The sequence below is a fragment of the Argiope bruennichi genome, chromosome 10 (assembly GCF_947563725.1).
Source record: "Argiope bruennichi chromosome 10, qqArgBrue1.1, whole genome shotgun sequence".
In the NCBI taxonomy this organism is placed as follows: Eukaryota; Metazoa; Arthropoda; class Arachnida; order Araneae; family Araneidae; genus Argiope; species Argiope bruennichi.
The window spans coordinates 51,363,390-51,381,166 of NC_079160.1; the positions used below are offsets into that span (position 1 = coordinate 51,363,390).

The 17,777-nt window shown below is 29.4% G+C and overlaps 1 protein-coding gene across 1 annotated transcript in view; it reads right to left on the reverse strand.

Moving 5' to 3' along the window:
• Window positions 1-17,777, reverse strand: part of LOC129987531 (cell surface glycoprotein 1-like) — a 63,339-nt gene that overhangs the window by 28,182 nt on the left and 17,380 nt on the right. Inside the window, exons 2-3 of the mRNA XM_056095500.1 lie at window positions 4,263-4,435; window positions 1,103-3,611 (exon numbers count right to left, since the gene is read on the reverse strand). Coding sequence (XP_055951475.1) covers window positions 1,103-3,611; window positions 4,263-4,435 — 2,682 coding nt within the window. The remainder of the gene's footprint in view (window positions 1-1,102; window positions 3,612-4,262; window positions 4,436-17,777) is intronic.

Genomic DNA, 17,777 nt, shown 5'->3' on the forward strand with positions numbered 1-17,777 from the left:
ATATTATTTTAATGAAATTAGGTATGTTCATAAATCGATATTGTACAAAAACATTAATCATATCATAGTTACTGTATACAGATTCTGGGGAAATTCTTCCGGCGCAGGAAAGTCTAGCAGAGAAGTTGAAATATCGAACATTAAATAGGTTAATAAATTGTTCATTTTAGATTTTGGGTTGTTCATAAAAAGAGTAATGAGCGTTGCAATCCTCCCAAGAATTTTCCAGATAATGCTGTCAAAGTTTAAGATTTGTAGATTTGAGTGATCCACAGACTCAATGGATGTTTTCTTTTTCAAGAAATTCGTTGACCAGATAAGTCATTTTAGGATAAGCTTTCTGATCCATAAATAAGAAATCAGGATCAATTGTATCGCTGAAAAGACGAATATAGAATTTTAAAATCTCATCTCTGCATAGACCATAAAGTGCAATGGCCATAATGGTCTCTATTTCAGATAGTAAAGAAAACAAAATGGTTCGACAAAACTAATTACTAGACGTATATTTTTTCACTTAGAGAATATATGCCCGTTTTTTTCAGTGGTTAAGCTACATTGACGAAAACGCCCGTAGATGTCTTCGATGGATTGTCGGCAGACTTTCGCATCTGAATCCTGTAAAGATGACTGAAAAGATCTTAACGAGTAAAATTCGTCTTCTCTCTCCCAAAACTATGTAGAATGTAAAAAATCGCGTTTCTGAAGAAGCGGGACTACCACAGGAATTTAGAATCTAATTTCGAGTATCAGTTCATGATACCCACAGTAGCTGCACATGCATAACAGCATACCTGTAATCATAACCTCTAATAACCTATTCTTTCAATAATTTTCTTAGCTCTAATGCACGATCAAACATGCATACTATAACTATTGCATGACCTTTTTTTATTATGCAGACCAATGTGCGTACATATATACTTAATTTTAGTTAAATATGTATATCCGTTCTGAAGATAATTAACTAAAAATGATTTTTTTTTAACTTTTAACACCAGAAAATACAATTTAAATTTTAGATTGTAATATGTGTGCTACAATACATTATTTTATATTTATAATAACATTTTTTATGTCATAATAGAACTTATAAACTTACGTAATTCGGGTCTTGATGAGCAATCTACATCTCTAAGAGAATCGCATCTCAGGAATTTGGGCGCAGCGACATGATTGAAAGCTAATCCATCTTGGCACAGATTTTCTACAGCCGTGCCATTTCGACATTCATAGTATTTGTCACACTGAACTGGGTCTGCGAAGTAACCAAAGGGTTCAGGGCAGGCGAACCTGCTTGAACCAGATGAACGACCTTGACTTGGACTCACTTCAGGTTGTCTGGATCTCGACTGTTGACGAGGGGTTGGCTGTCTCTCTTGATAAGAATCCCTTTGTGGTATAGGTCTTGCATGATTACGACTATTTTGCGGAGGTGCTTGGTATTCTGGCTGATATCTAGTATTTTCTTCTGGAGCTCTATGATCAGGTTGCGGTTGTCTTGCTGCATTTCGGTGCCCCACATTTTCTCTTCTGTTTGTCTGTCTGGATACTTGTCGTTCAGTCTGTTCCCTTAAAGGCTGCCTTCTTTGATCTACAGCTTGTTCTCTCAATGGAGGTACTCTTTGATCAGTTGATTGTTCTCTCAAGGGAGGCCCTCTTTGATCTACTGGGCGTCTTCGACTTGGTTGTCTTGGTGCTTGATATTCTGGTGCATAATCATTTGGATCTGGCTGATCTTCTGGCAATTCTTCATGCAAATAAGGTTCGACGGTATCTCTAGCTTCATGTTGAGGGGGACGAGATCGGGCTGCGCTTCTCCCTGGAATGTATTCTTCATCGGGAACATTAATCGGAGCATTTCGTGGTGGAGGAGGAATATGCTGTGAATTTTCTTCGTCTGCCGGAGATGGCTGTCTACGTTGGTAATCTGCATGAACAGAACGGTCTTCGGTGTATTCTGGATCTGCTGGAAGTGGAGGTCTGCGACTGTAATCTGGATTGACTATATCTGCGGAGTATTCTGGCTGTCTCCTTGTACTTACTCTTGCTCTGCTTTCTGCTGGATCAGGTTGATATCTCTGAGTATTTCTGCTACGTGCTGATGATTGACTAGGTGTTTGAGAACCCCTCGTTGGTGTATTGGAAGAACTACCGGAAGATGATCGAGATGTACTTCTTGTTCTGGAAAATTCTGCAGGGGCAGTTTCTGGTTGATATCTGGTTGATCCTCGACCTCGTGTAGGAACCTGTGTTGGTGAATTACCTTCAGAAGTACTTCTTGTTATTTCTGATCTTTCAGATCCTCTATTTCCGAATCCGCCTCGTTGTAGAGGAGGTTCGTATCTAGAAATCTGTCTACCATCAGTATCAACGTTATTAGTGTTTTGACGCTTAGGAGTTTCTTGTGGTTGTATATCATTGAAAGAAGCTTTAGGGGCAGAAGGAATATCTTCTCGAAGATGAGGCACAGCACCAGCAGATCTTTCTTCAGATCCAATTTCACTATAAGGTGGGTATGCATCATCATAAGGAATATCACCTGGATTAGGAAGACGACTCGAAGCATCTGGTCCTTGCAGATCAATACCTTCAACTGCTGGATTTCCCTCTTCTTGTAAGCGCTCTAAAAGCTCTTCTGCTGTTTCAAAACCAGGTTTTTCTGTGAATTCATTGGCAAGAAAAGGTGGTTCAGTTGCGGGTAATCGTACTTCGGGTAAGGCTTTTTCTGGAATGCTGGGCTGGCTGTCACGTGGGATAAAATTCTGAGGTGCTCTGGCCTCCGTTATTTTTCTTTCTTCATCAACTTCTGGTATGGGTATAGATGGAGATCTGTTAAGGGGTGTTCTTTGTGGATTACGGCGATCTGATGGCCTAGTACGTCGAGTGCTTTCCTGATTTCTAGTTTCAGGAAAGTTTTCATCCGATATATGAGAACGACTTTCGCTTGGGGCTCGAATAGGAGTAAGAACAGGAACGTAAGATGCTCTGCTTGGGGGCTCATCTACTGGCTGAGAGTATCTTTTGTTTGAAATGTCCAGATAAGTAGGAGGGGTTGGCTCAGGAAGTTCTCTATTACTTTCAATTCTTTCGTTGTCTTCTATCGGCAATCTGTTTGTGCCAACTTGAGGAGGGTAATATGGAACAGAGTCAGAGTTTCTTCGACCGGTATCTCCAACCGTGCTAACTAATTTGTCATCAGACCACAAAGGTTTTTCTTCCAAACCTGCTGGAGAATCAAATTTGTTTGGATTACTTATCAGTTCAGGATTAACTGAAAAAGGCTCAGGTCGTTTTTGGTCTACATCTGGCAACTCAGGAACAGAGACAGGTACTCTACTCTTTTCAGGTTCAGTTACTTCCAGTTTTTCCCCATTAGTTGCTGGCTTTGTGGCTCCATTTTGTGGCCTCCTCCTTTTCTTTGGTCTGCGCCTTCTACCTTGAGGCTTATCTTCAGGTGCTGCTGTGGTTATTTGAGGCAGTTCATCGACAACTGCTGGTAGTATGGGCTCATCAGGCAAAACTGGGACATCTGGAACATGTGGTGCGAATTCCTCTGCTGGAACTCTGGATGGCACTCTTCTACCAGTAGTTCCCTCTCTCTTAGGCAACTGCATAAAAAGGACAGAATATTTTACATAAATTCTTCGTTAATTTTTTTTATCATTTATTATATGGGAATGTTTTTGTTGCCATATTAAAATAGCCAACCTTCACTGATAAACTTTAATACTTCAAATGAATTTAACTAAAGCTTTTAAGAATTCGTTATTTTTGAACTATTACTGAGATTTATTGTATTTGTTTAATCAAAAGATTACTGCGTCATTTAATACGAAATACTGAGCTACCAGTATATTAATTTTGTTTTTCTGTAAACAATCAATGTTTAAAGAAGTTATTTTAAACAATCAGTGATTTAAAATTAATTTTTTTTTTACAAAATTAAGTGCACATTATTCCGTTCATTGAAATTGCTAGCTGAAACTATTATTAAATGAGCAAGGAATCTAATGTATAGTGTTCAAAATGAATAAAATAATTTTTGATAGTTTAACAGTTTAAAAAATATTTTATAATAAATTTTAATTGAAAACATCAGAAAACAAAAGATACTTTTTTAATTCTCAATTTTGCTAATTTTTGTTTTTTTTATGTTACCCTATATATTAATTTCATTTTGCCGTCAAAACAATTTCTTCGGAAACATCGAAGTTTTGACGCTATCTAATATGGTTTAGTTTTCTTTTATTTTTATTTACCTGATAATCTGGCAGTTCCTTATGGATTTCCGTTGGTTCTGGTGTTGGGGTTGGCTTTCGTCGCCTTACAGATGCTCTTCTAGAAGGCGGTGGACGCTGTGGCAGGGTGCTTGCTCCTTCGAATTCTTCTTCCGCAGGGGAATACCTTGAACTGCCTCTGCTCTGTGCCAGTCCTGGAAAGAGACAATGGAAGAAGATTAAGTTATGTGCGTTAATTGTATATGATAATGACAAAAATAACGTCCTTTTTTTAAAATAAGATATAATCAATGAAAACAAAAATAATTTTACTGTTTAATCTTTTATTAGTAATCATAGATCAATTAATTAACCAGATTAGATAATGGAAAGAAAATGTTATTCTATAAACTCAAGAATCGAATGTTGGTGTCAATTTCGTGGTATCACAATCACATGACTCCAAATGACTTTGCATGCCATCTAGCATTCAATAATACAGCGTCTTACATAGTAATTTCATTTCATTTTCCTTTAGCAAATTGCATAATGAATTGTAAAATTGAATAGATGTAATATAATTGACGTGTATTATATAAGTTTGAATTGATGCAAGTGATTAAATTAATAAAAAGTGAATTAAAAGCAAATAAAAAAGTTATTAAATTATTAAGTGATTGTAACAAAACTGACCTTCTTGACCCGAATTATTTTTATCCGAATTTAAAAAAAGATTTGTTGAAAGAAAGTTAGGCATTATTATCCTCTATTATGAGAAAATCATTATGAAGGAATATTGCTGCAGCATACATATAGATAGTGAAACAATGATTCTATAGAATTTTGATAAGTAAATATCTCCCTTAGTTAAAAGTTTTACAAATATCATTTAAAATTTTGGCTAACATACTTATGCAGCTATAAATCTTTCTTCACCTGTTTGCTTATATCCTTTAAATTATTAAACCTTCAATGTACAAATGTGAAAAATAAAATTTGTTTCCCTCTTTGATCAAATAACAAACACGCTAAAAACAAAAAATAGTGCAATTTCAAATCTTATTGTGTTTTAATGCGGAACAGTGATAGCATAATCGAGCAAAAGAAAAGTGAGAACTAGAAAAGGAAAAAAAATGTTAACATATAAATAAAATGTCTTTTTTTGTAAAGTAAAATATTAGCAAAATATTCTGAGTAGCATCAAATGAGAAAATGTTTTTGACAAGTTGCAGCTTCAGAAAATCTATCATATTTTTGTTATTTCTTACTTCTCTTGCAATTAAAAGTTATTTTAATATGAAATTTGGATCAAGCACTTAAATTTGTTTTGCGTTTTTAACTATACGGATATGTTTGATGTTAAAATTCAACTGGGGGGGGGGGAGATACACAGAATAGAGCGGAAAAAAAAGGAAGGGGAGGAGAATTTAATTTATAATCTAACTGAAACTTGAAAACTTCCACAATTAATTACTTATTTATCTGGAACTCGACAAAAAATACTGAAAAAATCAATTCTATTTAAATTATAAATAAATGAAGCTTTAAAAAATATTTTCACTCGAATTTATCATAAGAAAATAATATTTCAAAAAAAATCGTAAGAGGCGTAATCGTTTCGTTTCAGGCCTAAATACTTTTATGTCTTTTCCTTATCATATTTTGAATTTAATAAAGTAAAAATATTGCTGTTTAAATCAAGTTACTGAATGTTTGATCCAGGGCACTTTATATGTTAAACGGAGGTGGTGTTTCAACAAATCGACATATTAGGAAATATTCCAATATTCTAAATTACATCGCATGTAGTCACTTTACCTTTATGTGTCAGCATTTACAATAGTAATAGCTTAATCACAGAATTCTTCTAAAGAACTACAAAGAATTATTCGTAAGAATTACGATTTGAACTATTCACTAAAATAAGGGTATATTAGATGGTAAATATTAAGAAATGGAATTTTGAGAAACTCTCTTTTCAAAATTAAAATGAATTAATCATTAGAAAATATTTTAATAAAACTATTTTTCCGAAGTAAAAAAAGGATACACAATTCGGACTATTGCACTGAAAAATGGAATAAAATCTGGGCATTTTTCTATCCAGAATAAAGATTCAAATGGCGGAATGTGTGGTCACATTGTATACCTACGCTCAGATTTCATTTAACATTACACTTTTAACTGTTGAATGTTAAGATTTCAGATCAATAAAATCTAAAATGTAGACTGTAATACCTTTTATCTCTTATTTATATAATTTAAATTGTTAAACCCATCTACATGTTAAGCTGAGTTTTATATTTACTTTTATAAGTCTTTTTATAACAACTTTTAAACTTCTGCTAGGCCATCTTAAAATGAATACTATTCATCAAAAATGTCTGAAGGAAAACAACATGCATCAGAATTTTTTCTAACATACCAGAAGGAAAAACTCAAGTCAGCGTTATCTGTGGTTATTTTGGGATTTATTTTTTTGATAAAAATAACCTTCAAAAGGAAGTGAGAGAACGTGTTTCAATCAACAGGAAAGTTTTGATTTTAGATTTTGTTATGCTTTGTTTTTCTTTAGTTACATAAAAACACTTTCTTTTGCTCGCTGTAGTAAAAAATGAGGAAGCTCGATTGTCTCCCAAATCCTATTTATTTTTAAAATGTGGTTAAAAATACTTCATTTTGTTTTTCATGCGTTTGTGAAAAATAGATTTCGTTTATATAGCTGCTTTCGTTTAGCATTATTCTTTCGAAAGTGTAATGATTTGTTATCATTTTTATGAAACTGCATTTTAAAAATTAGTTTTGATTTTATATTATATGTTGAGACTAGTGAAAGCACAAGAGAAACCTGCTTTCGCATTCCTGTGTGTTTCTCCATTGTCTAAACATTTTTATGTCGATACTTTTAAACTAAGAAATAATTAATGTACATAGTAAGCGTTTCTCCCCAGTATACAGAATTATTTCCTGATCTTAAAAAGAGCAAAAACGGGAAAATATTGTATTTTTAAAACTCTTTATTTAAACACTCATTTTTTTTTCAGAAAAATTATTACGACCAGTTTTAAACGTTTGCATTATTTATTTCATAAAATTATTTATTAAATTTTTCGTTTTGTGAAAATTACCGCTCTGAGAAGTTAAATAATATTTAAAACAAAGAAATTAAGCCTGGAAATTTTGAATTTGAATAATCTTAAATGCTTTAAAATCAACTTGAGAATGTTGAAAAAGTAGTTTGAAAAATGCAATTACTATTTCGCGAAGTTAAGTAAATAAATAAAAATGAAAGGTAAAAACAATTTTTAAGCATTAAAAAATCATATAATTTTAAATTCTTCATCATGTTTTACATAAAAAAAAAGATTTTTATTATTAATAGATCTAGGTGTGGATTCTGCAGTTTGTTATTTTAATAAAAATTCTGAATCGAATGTCAATAGATATTATATGTAATTTTGGTTCTGTAAACAAAAAAAACAAAACAAAAAAAACCACTTTTACCTAGTATTTAACTTTAACAGAAATTTTCTACTTGCGGAATGTCATGATCAAATTATGAAATTAAAAAAAAATCGAAAATCACCTATTATTGGCACAAAAATAATTAAAGTTACGTTCTGTTGATAAAAACTAAAATTTTTCCTTACAAAAAGTTAAATACATATGATAAATACAATTTAGACATGCTTATCACAATTTAATAGTTGTAATTTTAATTGTTTTAATTTGATTTTTCACTACATAATCAACACTGCAAATATTATTTAAATTACGATTTCGCAATTCTTTAGTTTCATTTTTCAAGAGAGTAGTTCTACTCAGCATAACACTCTTTCTGCTAAGTATATTTCATCACTAAACTCCATATGCTATGTTTCACAAAAATCGGTCATGAATAGTATAATCTAAAATACCATCGACGATTGTCTTCATACACAAAATTACCCCCTTCATTAAAGATATGTGTGAAGATTTCAAGAATAAAAGATTATTTTGGATAATCATTTACGGCTACAAATCCTTTCACACAATGTCTATTACATGGCTAAAACTTGTATTGCATACATTTGTTGCTCAAAATAATTAAATATTTTGATATTAAGTATTTAAAGCTCTAAAATTCGTTGGGAAGGGGAGACGGATAAAAAAGAACAGAAATAATAGTGGATTTTTTTCTTTTTTTGTTTACAGATATGAATGTGAGAAGAAACTTATAATGTTGGGACAAACCCAAACTACAAAAGAATGAATGCTCTGGCTTTAAACAGGATACAATTTTGAAAAAATACTTGTTTTTCGCATGTGGCTTTCATAGTAATGATACTCTTGTAATTTATAAGGGATAAAAACATCAAACATGCTTCGCTCGAGGCACGGTAATGTTTATATCAAGAATTCCGGATGTTGTTATGATATCAACAAGATAAATTTTTCTTTATCTCTTTGTTCCCATTGTTAATTTTTTTTCTTTTATTTACGATGTCCACAATTTGTTCAATTCAAACAAACATTATTTCTTTCCAAGCATGCTTTGTTTGAGGCATACATCATCTTTCGAAACTCGAACCTATGAAATTGCAATGAAAATCCGTCCTTTCATTGAAATGCTATGAAAGTATCAGGTAATCCTTCGATTTATGTCAGGGTGCTCAATCCGAAAAGAAGGAAAGGGCGCAAAAGGAGAAGAGGTTTGGTTGAGTTGTTTTCCTTTATCCCCGAGGGAGTAGTGAAATCGTTTGGATCTGACCTCATTCTTTCTATACAAGGTCGCCCGTGCATTTTCTTTCATTCATTCTACTTTCCGGGTTTGATATCCAACTCGTGGTATGTTTATCATATTCAACATTCCTAAACAGATTATCAGATATTTGAAAGTCGTTTTGCCTCAGATTATTTATCAGTTTATTCCAATAGAAGTTTTCTCGTACTTTCCTTCAAGCTATGTCATATTGCAGACACGTTATTATAAAATATTTTTTATGAGAAAAAAAAGTTCGACAATATTTTAATCAGTGTTTTTCGAATATACATGCGTATTTATCGGGTGAATAGTTAATTGACAAATGATAGCAGAATGTATATCATTTGTAATTATTTCGTATGTCGAACAACAGAGAATAGTTTGCATTTTAACATTTGGAATAAAATGACTTTTCGGAACTCAGCCAATGTAATTTATTAAAAATTAAAAAATAAAAACTTTGCATGATATTCTATAAACTAATTTCAATCTCATTAAATTAAAATGTTAAAATGACAAAAACTCTTTTCTAATATGTCAATCAATTATTATTTTTATTTTTATAAAATTAGCTCTAGTCTTTCGTGATAACAATCCTATTTAAACTATAATAATTGCATATAAACTGAATTTGATCTCTATACTACGTGTTTCGATTACGGCATTTTGTTCGATAACAACAAGATTGCAATTCAAATGTTTATCGATAAAATAAAATTTATATAAAATAAAATAAAATTTAAAAATTTTAAATATTGATAATGTTTATCGATATTTTTATATTTATTAAAAAATATCGATAAAATAAAATAAAATTTATCGAAAAACAAAACAAAACCCAATATTAATAATTTTAATAATATAATACATTAATATTAATAATTAAAAACAAAACCCAATATTAATAATTTTAATAATATAATACATTAATATTAATAATTAAAAACAAAACCCAATATTTTATTGTATGAATTAAGCACATTTTATCTCTTCAATGAAGAACAAAATGCCATTTTATAGGGCATCTAAATAAAAGATTCAGATACTGTGTAATCATGTAATACGTTTTCTTTTCACTATGTAAATATTTCAAGGCATGCAATAGTTTCTGAAATATAATTGGAAAACAGACTGCGGACTAACGTTTTAAGTGATGTAATGTTCGAATTTAAAGAATGCAAATTATCAAAGGGAAATTTTAAAAAACAAAAGAAATTAAAATTCATCTTTTCATGCAATGATGCAACTTGCAAGGAAAAAAATGTTGACAAAGCGATATATAAAAATTTATTCGTAATGTTTTTTAATTGTCATTTGCAAAAAATTAAATGAAAATATCTCATAATTTATATATTTTGAATCCACTCTTTTTATAAAAAAAAATGTGATTTAAAAATAGGTGATGAATGATATGAATGGGATCCTTTAGAAAAAAAATTCATCATAAAGAAATTCTTGAATTTAAAATTATTTTTGAAGATGACTTAATCTTAAATTTCTCTATACTTTTTTATTTATAAGTTAACTAATAAGTAATAAATGAATATCAATTATTCATTTCCTTTTTAAATGAGTCAAAAATAAAGAAACAGCAACAACAAAAAAAACCTTCTAAATACTTTAAGTTTTATTTTTTGCTTGAAAGCATGTAAGAATTGGTAAGAATGTAAGAATTGGAAAATTGGTAATTTATAAATTGCAGAAATGAAAAAAAAAAAAAATATTTTTGGACCATTAACTTTAATATATCAATTAAGACTAATTAACAAAAAATATATTAAGGCGAGATAATAAAACATAAAACTTCATTCATAGAAAATCCAGCAGTTAATCGAAAAATCTATTGAGAGTGGAGAAAAATTGTGCTATCCCGTTGTAAAGTTCTTTAACCCAAGAATCATTTTTATAATAAAAAGGTCGCAGAACGTGCAAGGAACCTGTCGAATTGCATCATCCACGAATTTTGAAAGGTCAACATTCACCAGCGCCATCTACACTTATGTAAAGAGACTATTGACTCTGTTATTGATCGAGTGCTCTACTGTTTCGCTCACGTTGTGCAATCACTTCCACAGATATCTGCGCAAGCAACAGGCGCGTGTTGTTATACAACAGTTTTTCTTTTTTATCTTCTCTTTCTTTTCGTGTCTGTTATCCACGGCATACACATTGTGTCCAGCGTTTTGGAAATATTTATCTCATGAATTCTTTTTTTATGTCAGTTATTCTAAATACTTTTATTTTGTTTTTAAAAAAGGTTTTAGCAATGCAATTCTTGTTTAGTTATAAACAGTGATTTCAAAAACAGGTTCAAAAAGCATTTTTTTTTTAAAGAATTTGTTTGCATTAGAAAAGTATTACTTTCAAGAAAATAAAAAGAAATTTCTTCTATAATTAAATATATTATAAAAATTCTTTGATAATTTTTTTTATGGGAAAGAAAGTATAAAAATCAATGAAATTGTAAAGCTTTAGTAATTAAGCATGAATTGGAGCAGAATAGGATTTTTAACTTTTGAAGGAATTTAATGCATATCTAACATTGTTTTCTAAACTTTTTTTCCTCTTTTGCCAAAATACAAATGTTGTAAAATTCGATAAAAGTTTTTAAAATTATTTTTAATAATAAAATATTGCAATTTATAATATAAAGCATATTTTACTGTTGAATTTGAATTACGAACAAAAGCAAGATTTTTCTATGTAAAATGAACGAAATGAAAAAGACTGGAAGTAATATTTTAGTGTTGATTTTAATTATAGGAATGTAATTTTATAGCCTACATATTTTTAGTTATGGTTTTTAAAATTTCATTGCCTAAATTACACTATAAATATCTTAATTTATTAATGTTAAATCAACTCTATGCAGAGGCACTAGACTGACTGGTGATTTACTAAGTTATATAAGTATAAATTTATAGAACGTTGCTTCTATTGTAGATAAGTAATTGCTTTGTTGAAATTGCTTTATTGTAGGTAAGGGTCAAATTTAGATTCCAAACAAATATCTAAAATTTTTATTGAAATATGCGCCATGCTTTAAATTGACATTTTAAACAAATCTCTCACAAAAATTACTTAAAGTTAGGAAATTGTGAGGTCAGTTCAAAAGTTTCTTGTGCAATTGGAATAATCTATTATATAAAACTTTTGGAAACGAAAAAAACTTCAACATGATTTATGTTAAAAATCTTTTATGAGATACAACAAATGAACAAATAAGAAGAAAAAAATGTTTTTTTTTCATAACTACCAGTAACGACATAATTCTTTTAGTCATGGAAGCTTGTGGTAGTATCTTAATTTACCTTATCAGAAAACATTCCAAAAATATAGCCGAAATTATAAAATAGATTTCACAGTAAAATTAAGAATGAGATTAAGTTTTTTTCATATATGTATAATTTTGAACACTACATGAAATACAAGTTAGAGTCAATTTATTAGAAAGACCTATAAATGATGAATTTCTTTAACAAAACAGAAAATAGTTGTCTCATAATGATAGAAAATATTTGCTTTATGGAATATATTTAAGGTTCAAGAACAAAGCTCAAATATTAATATTTTATCATGTTTCCTCCATTTATCACTTCAACTATACGGTTCCATCTAACTAGTACTAAATTTTTCATTATCTATGGGTATAGTTCATATCATGAGTGCCATACCACTACTTTAAAGTCCTTGATCAAAAAATATTGGTGTCCAGTTTCATATACTTTTCATGCTAAATGTTCCCACACTTTATTTGGTTTAAATCCGGAATAAGTGATGGGCAGTCCATGACATTTATATTATTCTTGTTGAACCACATATTTATTGAGTCAGATATTTGAATAAGCGGCTTGTTTTGTAGCAAATCTTGTAGTGGGAAAAAGTGGTCGCCTAATATTTGCTGATAGTTCTGGGAGTTCAATTTCTTGTTACAAATTGCCAAAAATGTTTGTCCGTTAGATCCAAAGCCATCCCAAGTCAAAACTGACTCTCCACCTTGCTATCTATTAAAAATCTTTTTGATTCTCTTCTTAAATCATGCCAGTAAAATTTATATTTATCTGATCCATCTAAGTTTCACTCTTTCTCTTCACTACATATTGTTGACAGCCATTTATCAGCATAAGACATTATTTTCTTACCCAGTTTAAACATCCAATTTTGAAATGTACTTCTAAGCATGGTTTCTTTCACATTTTCGTGAAACTTATTCGTTTATGTTCCAATATTCTTTTGTGAATGATATTTTTTGACACTCCAAATCTGGATGCAAATTTGTTGCGATGATATATTTTTTCTAGATGTCATGCTTAGAATGAAACTGTCTTTGCAAATACATGTTATTCTTTGTCGACCAAGTCTTTTTTTACTAGACCACTTCTCGACATGATGCAAAATTCTGTAAACACTTTTTAAAGATTTTTTCAAAATCTTGGATATATCTTTCGAATGATTACTTTAAGTTTTAAATCTAAAATCTTGATGATCATTTACTTCGAAATATCGTTACCTGTAGTCATTTTGTCGAATTTATAAAAACATTGTTTTGTTAATCAAAAACAAGCCGAAAAAGTCAGGAAAGGAAACGATAAATACTTTCAAGAAATGTACACTTAGATAACGTTTGCTGACAAAAATATTTAACTAGTAATATTTCTGAGTAAAATCAGACAATATCTATATTTATGGGAAAGCGAGTTTTAATTTTTAAAAAAATTCTCACAAAGTTTTTACTTATTTTCTAATATTTTTTTCCATTAAGATCAAATAAATCAATTAAAACATATTTCTGAATCACACCTGAAAATATATGAAAGGTATTTGGAATGTCATTTTTTTTTTATCTGTGTCTATATTTTTGAGACAGGGCGTATATCATGCTAAATAATTACAATAGTAAAATTTTTAATACTTTCATAAAAAGAATTTTTTCCACAATAAATTTAATTTTCATCTTAATTACTTTATTTTTATTTTTAATTAAGCCTGCTTTGCGATTTTGAAACATTCTTTTTTCTAACTTAGACCTTGTGCTATTAAATGCTATCAAACATGCACTCAGCCATTTCGCAGAATAAATATATCTTTTTCATTTCTAGGGACATATTACTTGGTAGCCTTGTGCAAGGTCAAATTTATACTATTCAAGAGCCAGTCGTATCAAGAAAAAATCATGTCTTTGATCAGATAAACATGATAAGGTAAGAAAAATTTGGCTTCAGCTACTATCTAAGTTTCTTTTTTCTTTTTGAATCTGCCAATGAATTCCGGTTTAAATTTGATTTTCTTTTCTTTTACAAAATGTTAAAGCCTTGATTGTTAAATTAAAATAAAAACACTATTAAATTGGAGTTTAAATTTTTCACCACCTAACATGTGATGCGAAACTTGTGCGGTTGGAATAATCTATAATGTGAAACGAAAAGAAATTTTTATCGTGAAATTAATGCAATTAAGATAATTTATTATATAAAGTGTGGCACAGAAATCGTTCTTATTACTTACTGTTGGATGGCAGCAATAAAATGCACACAATCGCCGTACGAATATTTCCGAATGCGTTTTGAATGTTTTTCCAACTATACTTAATTTAACGTTTCGCTTAGTAATTAATGAAACTGCAATATATTATAGAAATACCAGAAAGAAGGCTCGCCATATCAACGAAACCTCCGTTCCCGTTGGAGGTAAGAATTAAAGATGACTGGGATATGAGTCAAACAAAATGTTTAATCGAACACGAAAATAAGTTAAAAAGTTGCCAAATAAATAATCACTATAACCAGCCAATGGAACTTGATGCTTACATTTTCCTTAACTAATATTATAAAAATGATTTTTTTTCGTTATATTGAACCCCAAAAAATTACGTTTTTATTGATATCAATTTCATTTCCATTATATTTTCTTTATTTTTAATTCATTTTTTTTAATTTAATTTGCTATACAATATATAAGAATATTTTTAATGTTGTGATGAAATTCAAATTCAACTGTTAAAACATTCAAATTGCATGTTTTTGTCAATGTTAAAATTAAGAAAAAAAGATTGGTTTCCTTGGATATAAATTCCGAATTAGAATTTTTACTTCCGCATTTATTTTGTAGCAGTGCACTTTTTTAATTAGTATTCGCCATTATTTGTGGTAGATTAATTCAATTAAATTCATGTTTTATACTTTTATTAAAAAACAAGATGTATTTTTGAAAAAATGTATTCAATGTTAATAGTTTAAAATCCTAAAATGTCAATAATCTAAGCGAACAAGCTGGCCGCCAAATGCGGTTAATGTGAAAATAATTTTATCTTCAATTAAAATCCTATTTCTTCCGAATATATGGATCTGGTACATATTGAACACGCCCTTAGTGAAATAAATGTTTTTCTGCCGATGTAATGTAAAGAGAAGTTTCATGGGCTTTCATCTTAGATGTCATTTGCATCATATGACTATTAAAATTTTCCTTGTCCATCCTAAAATAATCCTAACCTAGCTTTGAAAAGGAAGACATTAATCAAATAAAAATCATATAATTTTCAGCACAAATTACAGTAACAGCTATTAGAATATTTTTAGAATAAATGATCATTAAATTTTGTTACGGTACTAACCAAATAATACCAAAGAAAAATAAAACTAGCATATTTTCCTTTGTGGTTTGTCAGGTAGATTTGTTGTCTTTATTTTCAATTAAATCAGTTATGTAGAACTTAGTATTCTTGAATCCTTCAAAATATATTTTTAAGCATCAAATTGTTTAAGTATTAAAGCCATGTTAGTTTAATAGCCTTGCACTTGTTCTGTTCATTGTGTACATGCAAAAGAGTTAATTCTAATAGAATCAAGTCCCTTGACATTATAGTGCTATAGAATACGCAAATGCCCGGTTAATCGACCTTTTTGCTTAAGCATCACTTTTTTATTTGTCTTATAAACTACACAGATATTAAACAGAATTTTTTTCCTTCACTTTCAACAGTGGAAAAGAATCACATGATTAAATAATTGATAAAAAAAATGAAATTGATTTAAATTTCAATATAACAATTTAATCTATTATGAAAAATTAGGTAAAAAGTATTAAAATTCTTTTTCTTCAGAATTTAGGAAAAAAGTATGGGATATATTTGGTAATAGTAAAAAGACAGTTTTTATAAGTTTTAAAATGGTGCATAAACAAATTCTGTGTGATATTATTTTCTGGAGTTATTGCGGAAAATACCAAAATCACCTTAATTTTTTAATGCTTAAAACTTTTATTAAAATTTCAAGCAAATTGTTCCAATGTGCATATTCTCATCCTCCAAACTACATTTATGCCAAATTTGGTAGTGCTACTTAAAAGCTTTGTCCTCTACAGTCCCGACATATATACACTTCCTCCTTTATTATTTGTAAAAACAGAAATATACAAATGTGGTATAAAGTTGTCCAGTGCAACTTTAAAAATCAATATTTTGAAAGCGTGTGACGATTGAAAAAATTTCACTTTCACATAAAAGATGGCAATAAAACTGGATTATGTTTTTTTAACATTATACCAGAATTTTTATGTATCACAATTTCTAATGTAAGCCATCAAATGCACAACTGTAACTATCTGGTGTTTTATATTTGAACTATCTTGTCAATCCTTTCTGGTATCGAGACAAAAAAAAATCGGTATCATTTCGATTTTTTTAAAATTTATTTGTGAGTAATTGATTTTAAAGTTACTTCGGACTTTTGAAGCACCTAGTATGTGACTAGATACATTAATAAAGCATAATTAAGAATAGAACATAAATTTTAGTTTTATGTATCTTTTGTAGTATAAAGTTGTACTTCGCCGTCATTTTACTTTGTCTGGCTTATTTAAGTTCGGAAATGGAATTATTTAAAAATATGTAAACCCTACATTGCTGTTTAGGTTATTAATTATTCTTAGATAAAGAGCCTACAATAACAAAGTTCCAAGAACAAAAGCTGATGAATCATGCTCTACGGATCAAAATTAAAACTGACTTCCCGATGGTGAAATTTAAATAAAGATCAAATAAGACTTAAAAAAATCAGGCAAAAAATAATGATAATATTTTCTGAGACACCATCTTATATTTTAAAAACAATCAATATTGTCTTGTATAGTAAGCAGTCAAATATATAACTTTCATGAAAATAATCACATAATATTTTAATGTGTGCTCTGTTTTCTTATAGTAATTTTAATTTAACTTTTTGTAATCCTTTATGAAAACAAATAGTTCTGGCCCATTTCTTTCCCATTCGTAATCGTGTTTGTTGCCAAAAGAAAAAAAAAGACATAAAAGACTTCTTTTAATTCATTAATCTTCTGCTAAGTATTTACAAGATAAAAACTCAGCAAGAGAAGTTCTTTAATAAGAAATATAAAGTGCTATAAGTTGTGTTTATCATTTATGATTTGCATACGTGTCTATTTATAGATAATCTTTTAATCTTTGTTTTTATTGAGAGAGAATAATTGAATTTAAATGAAAATGAAAGACAATACTGAATGCTGATTCGGTCAAAAGCCTTATCAAGATTGATAATTGGTTTGGCAATAGAACTGTTATGATGTCGAATTTAAATGTTTTTAAAAGTTTAAATTTCCTTTGCTATGCTTTATTTGCATTCTAATATATAACCATAATGATATTATGAATCTGCTCACATTCAGAAAAAATAATTATTTATGACTGCATGTCAAATTATTTAGTAAAATTTTTATTCCCAATAAAACGGTTCTTCGAAAAAAAAATAAGTTCACATAGTGCAAGTGAAATGGGCCGTGGCAGTTTCATTTTGAAA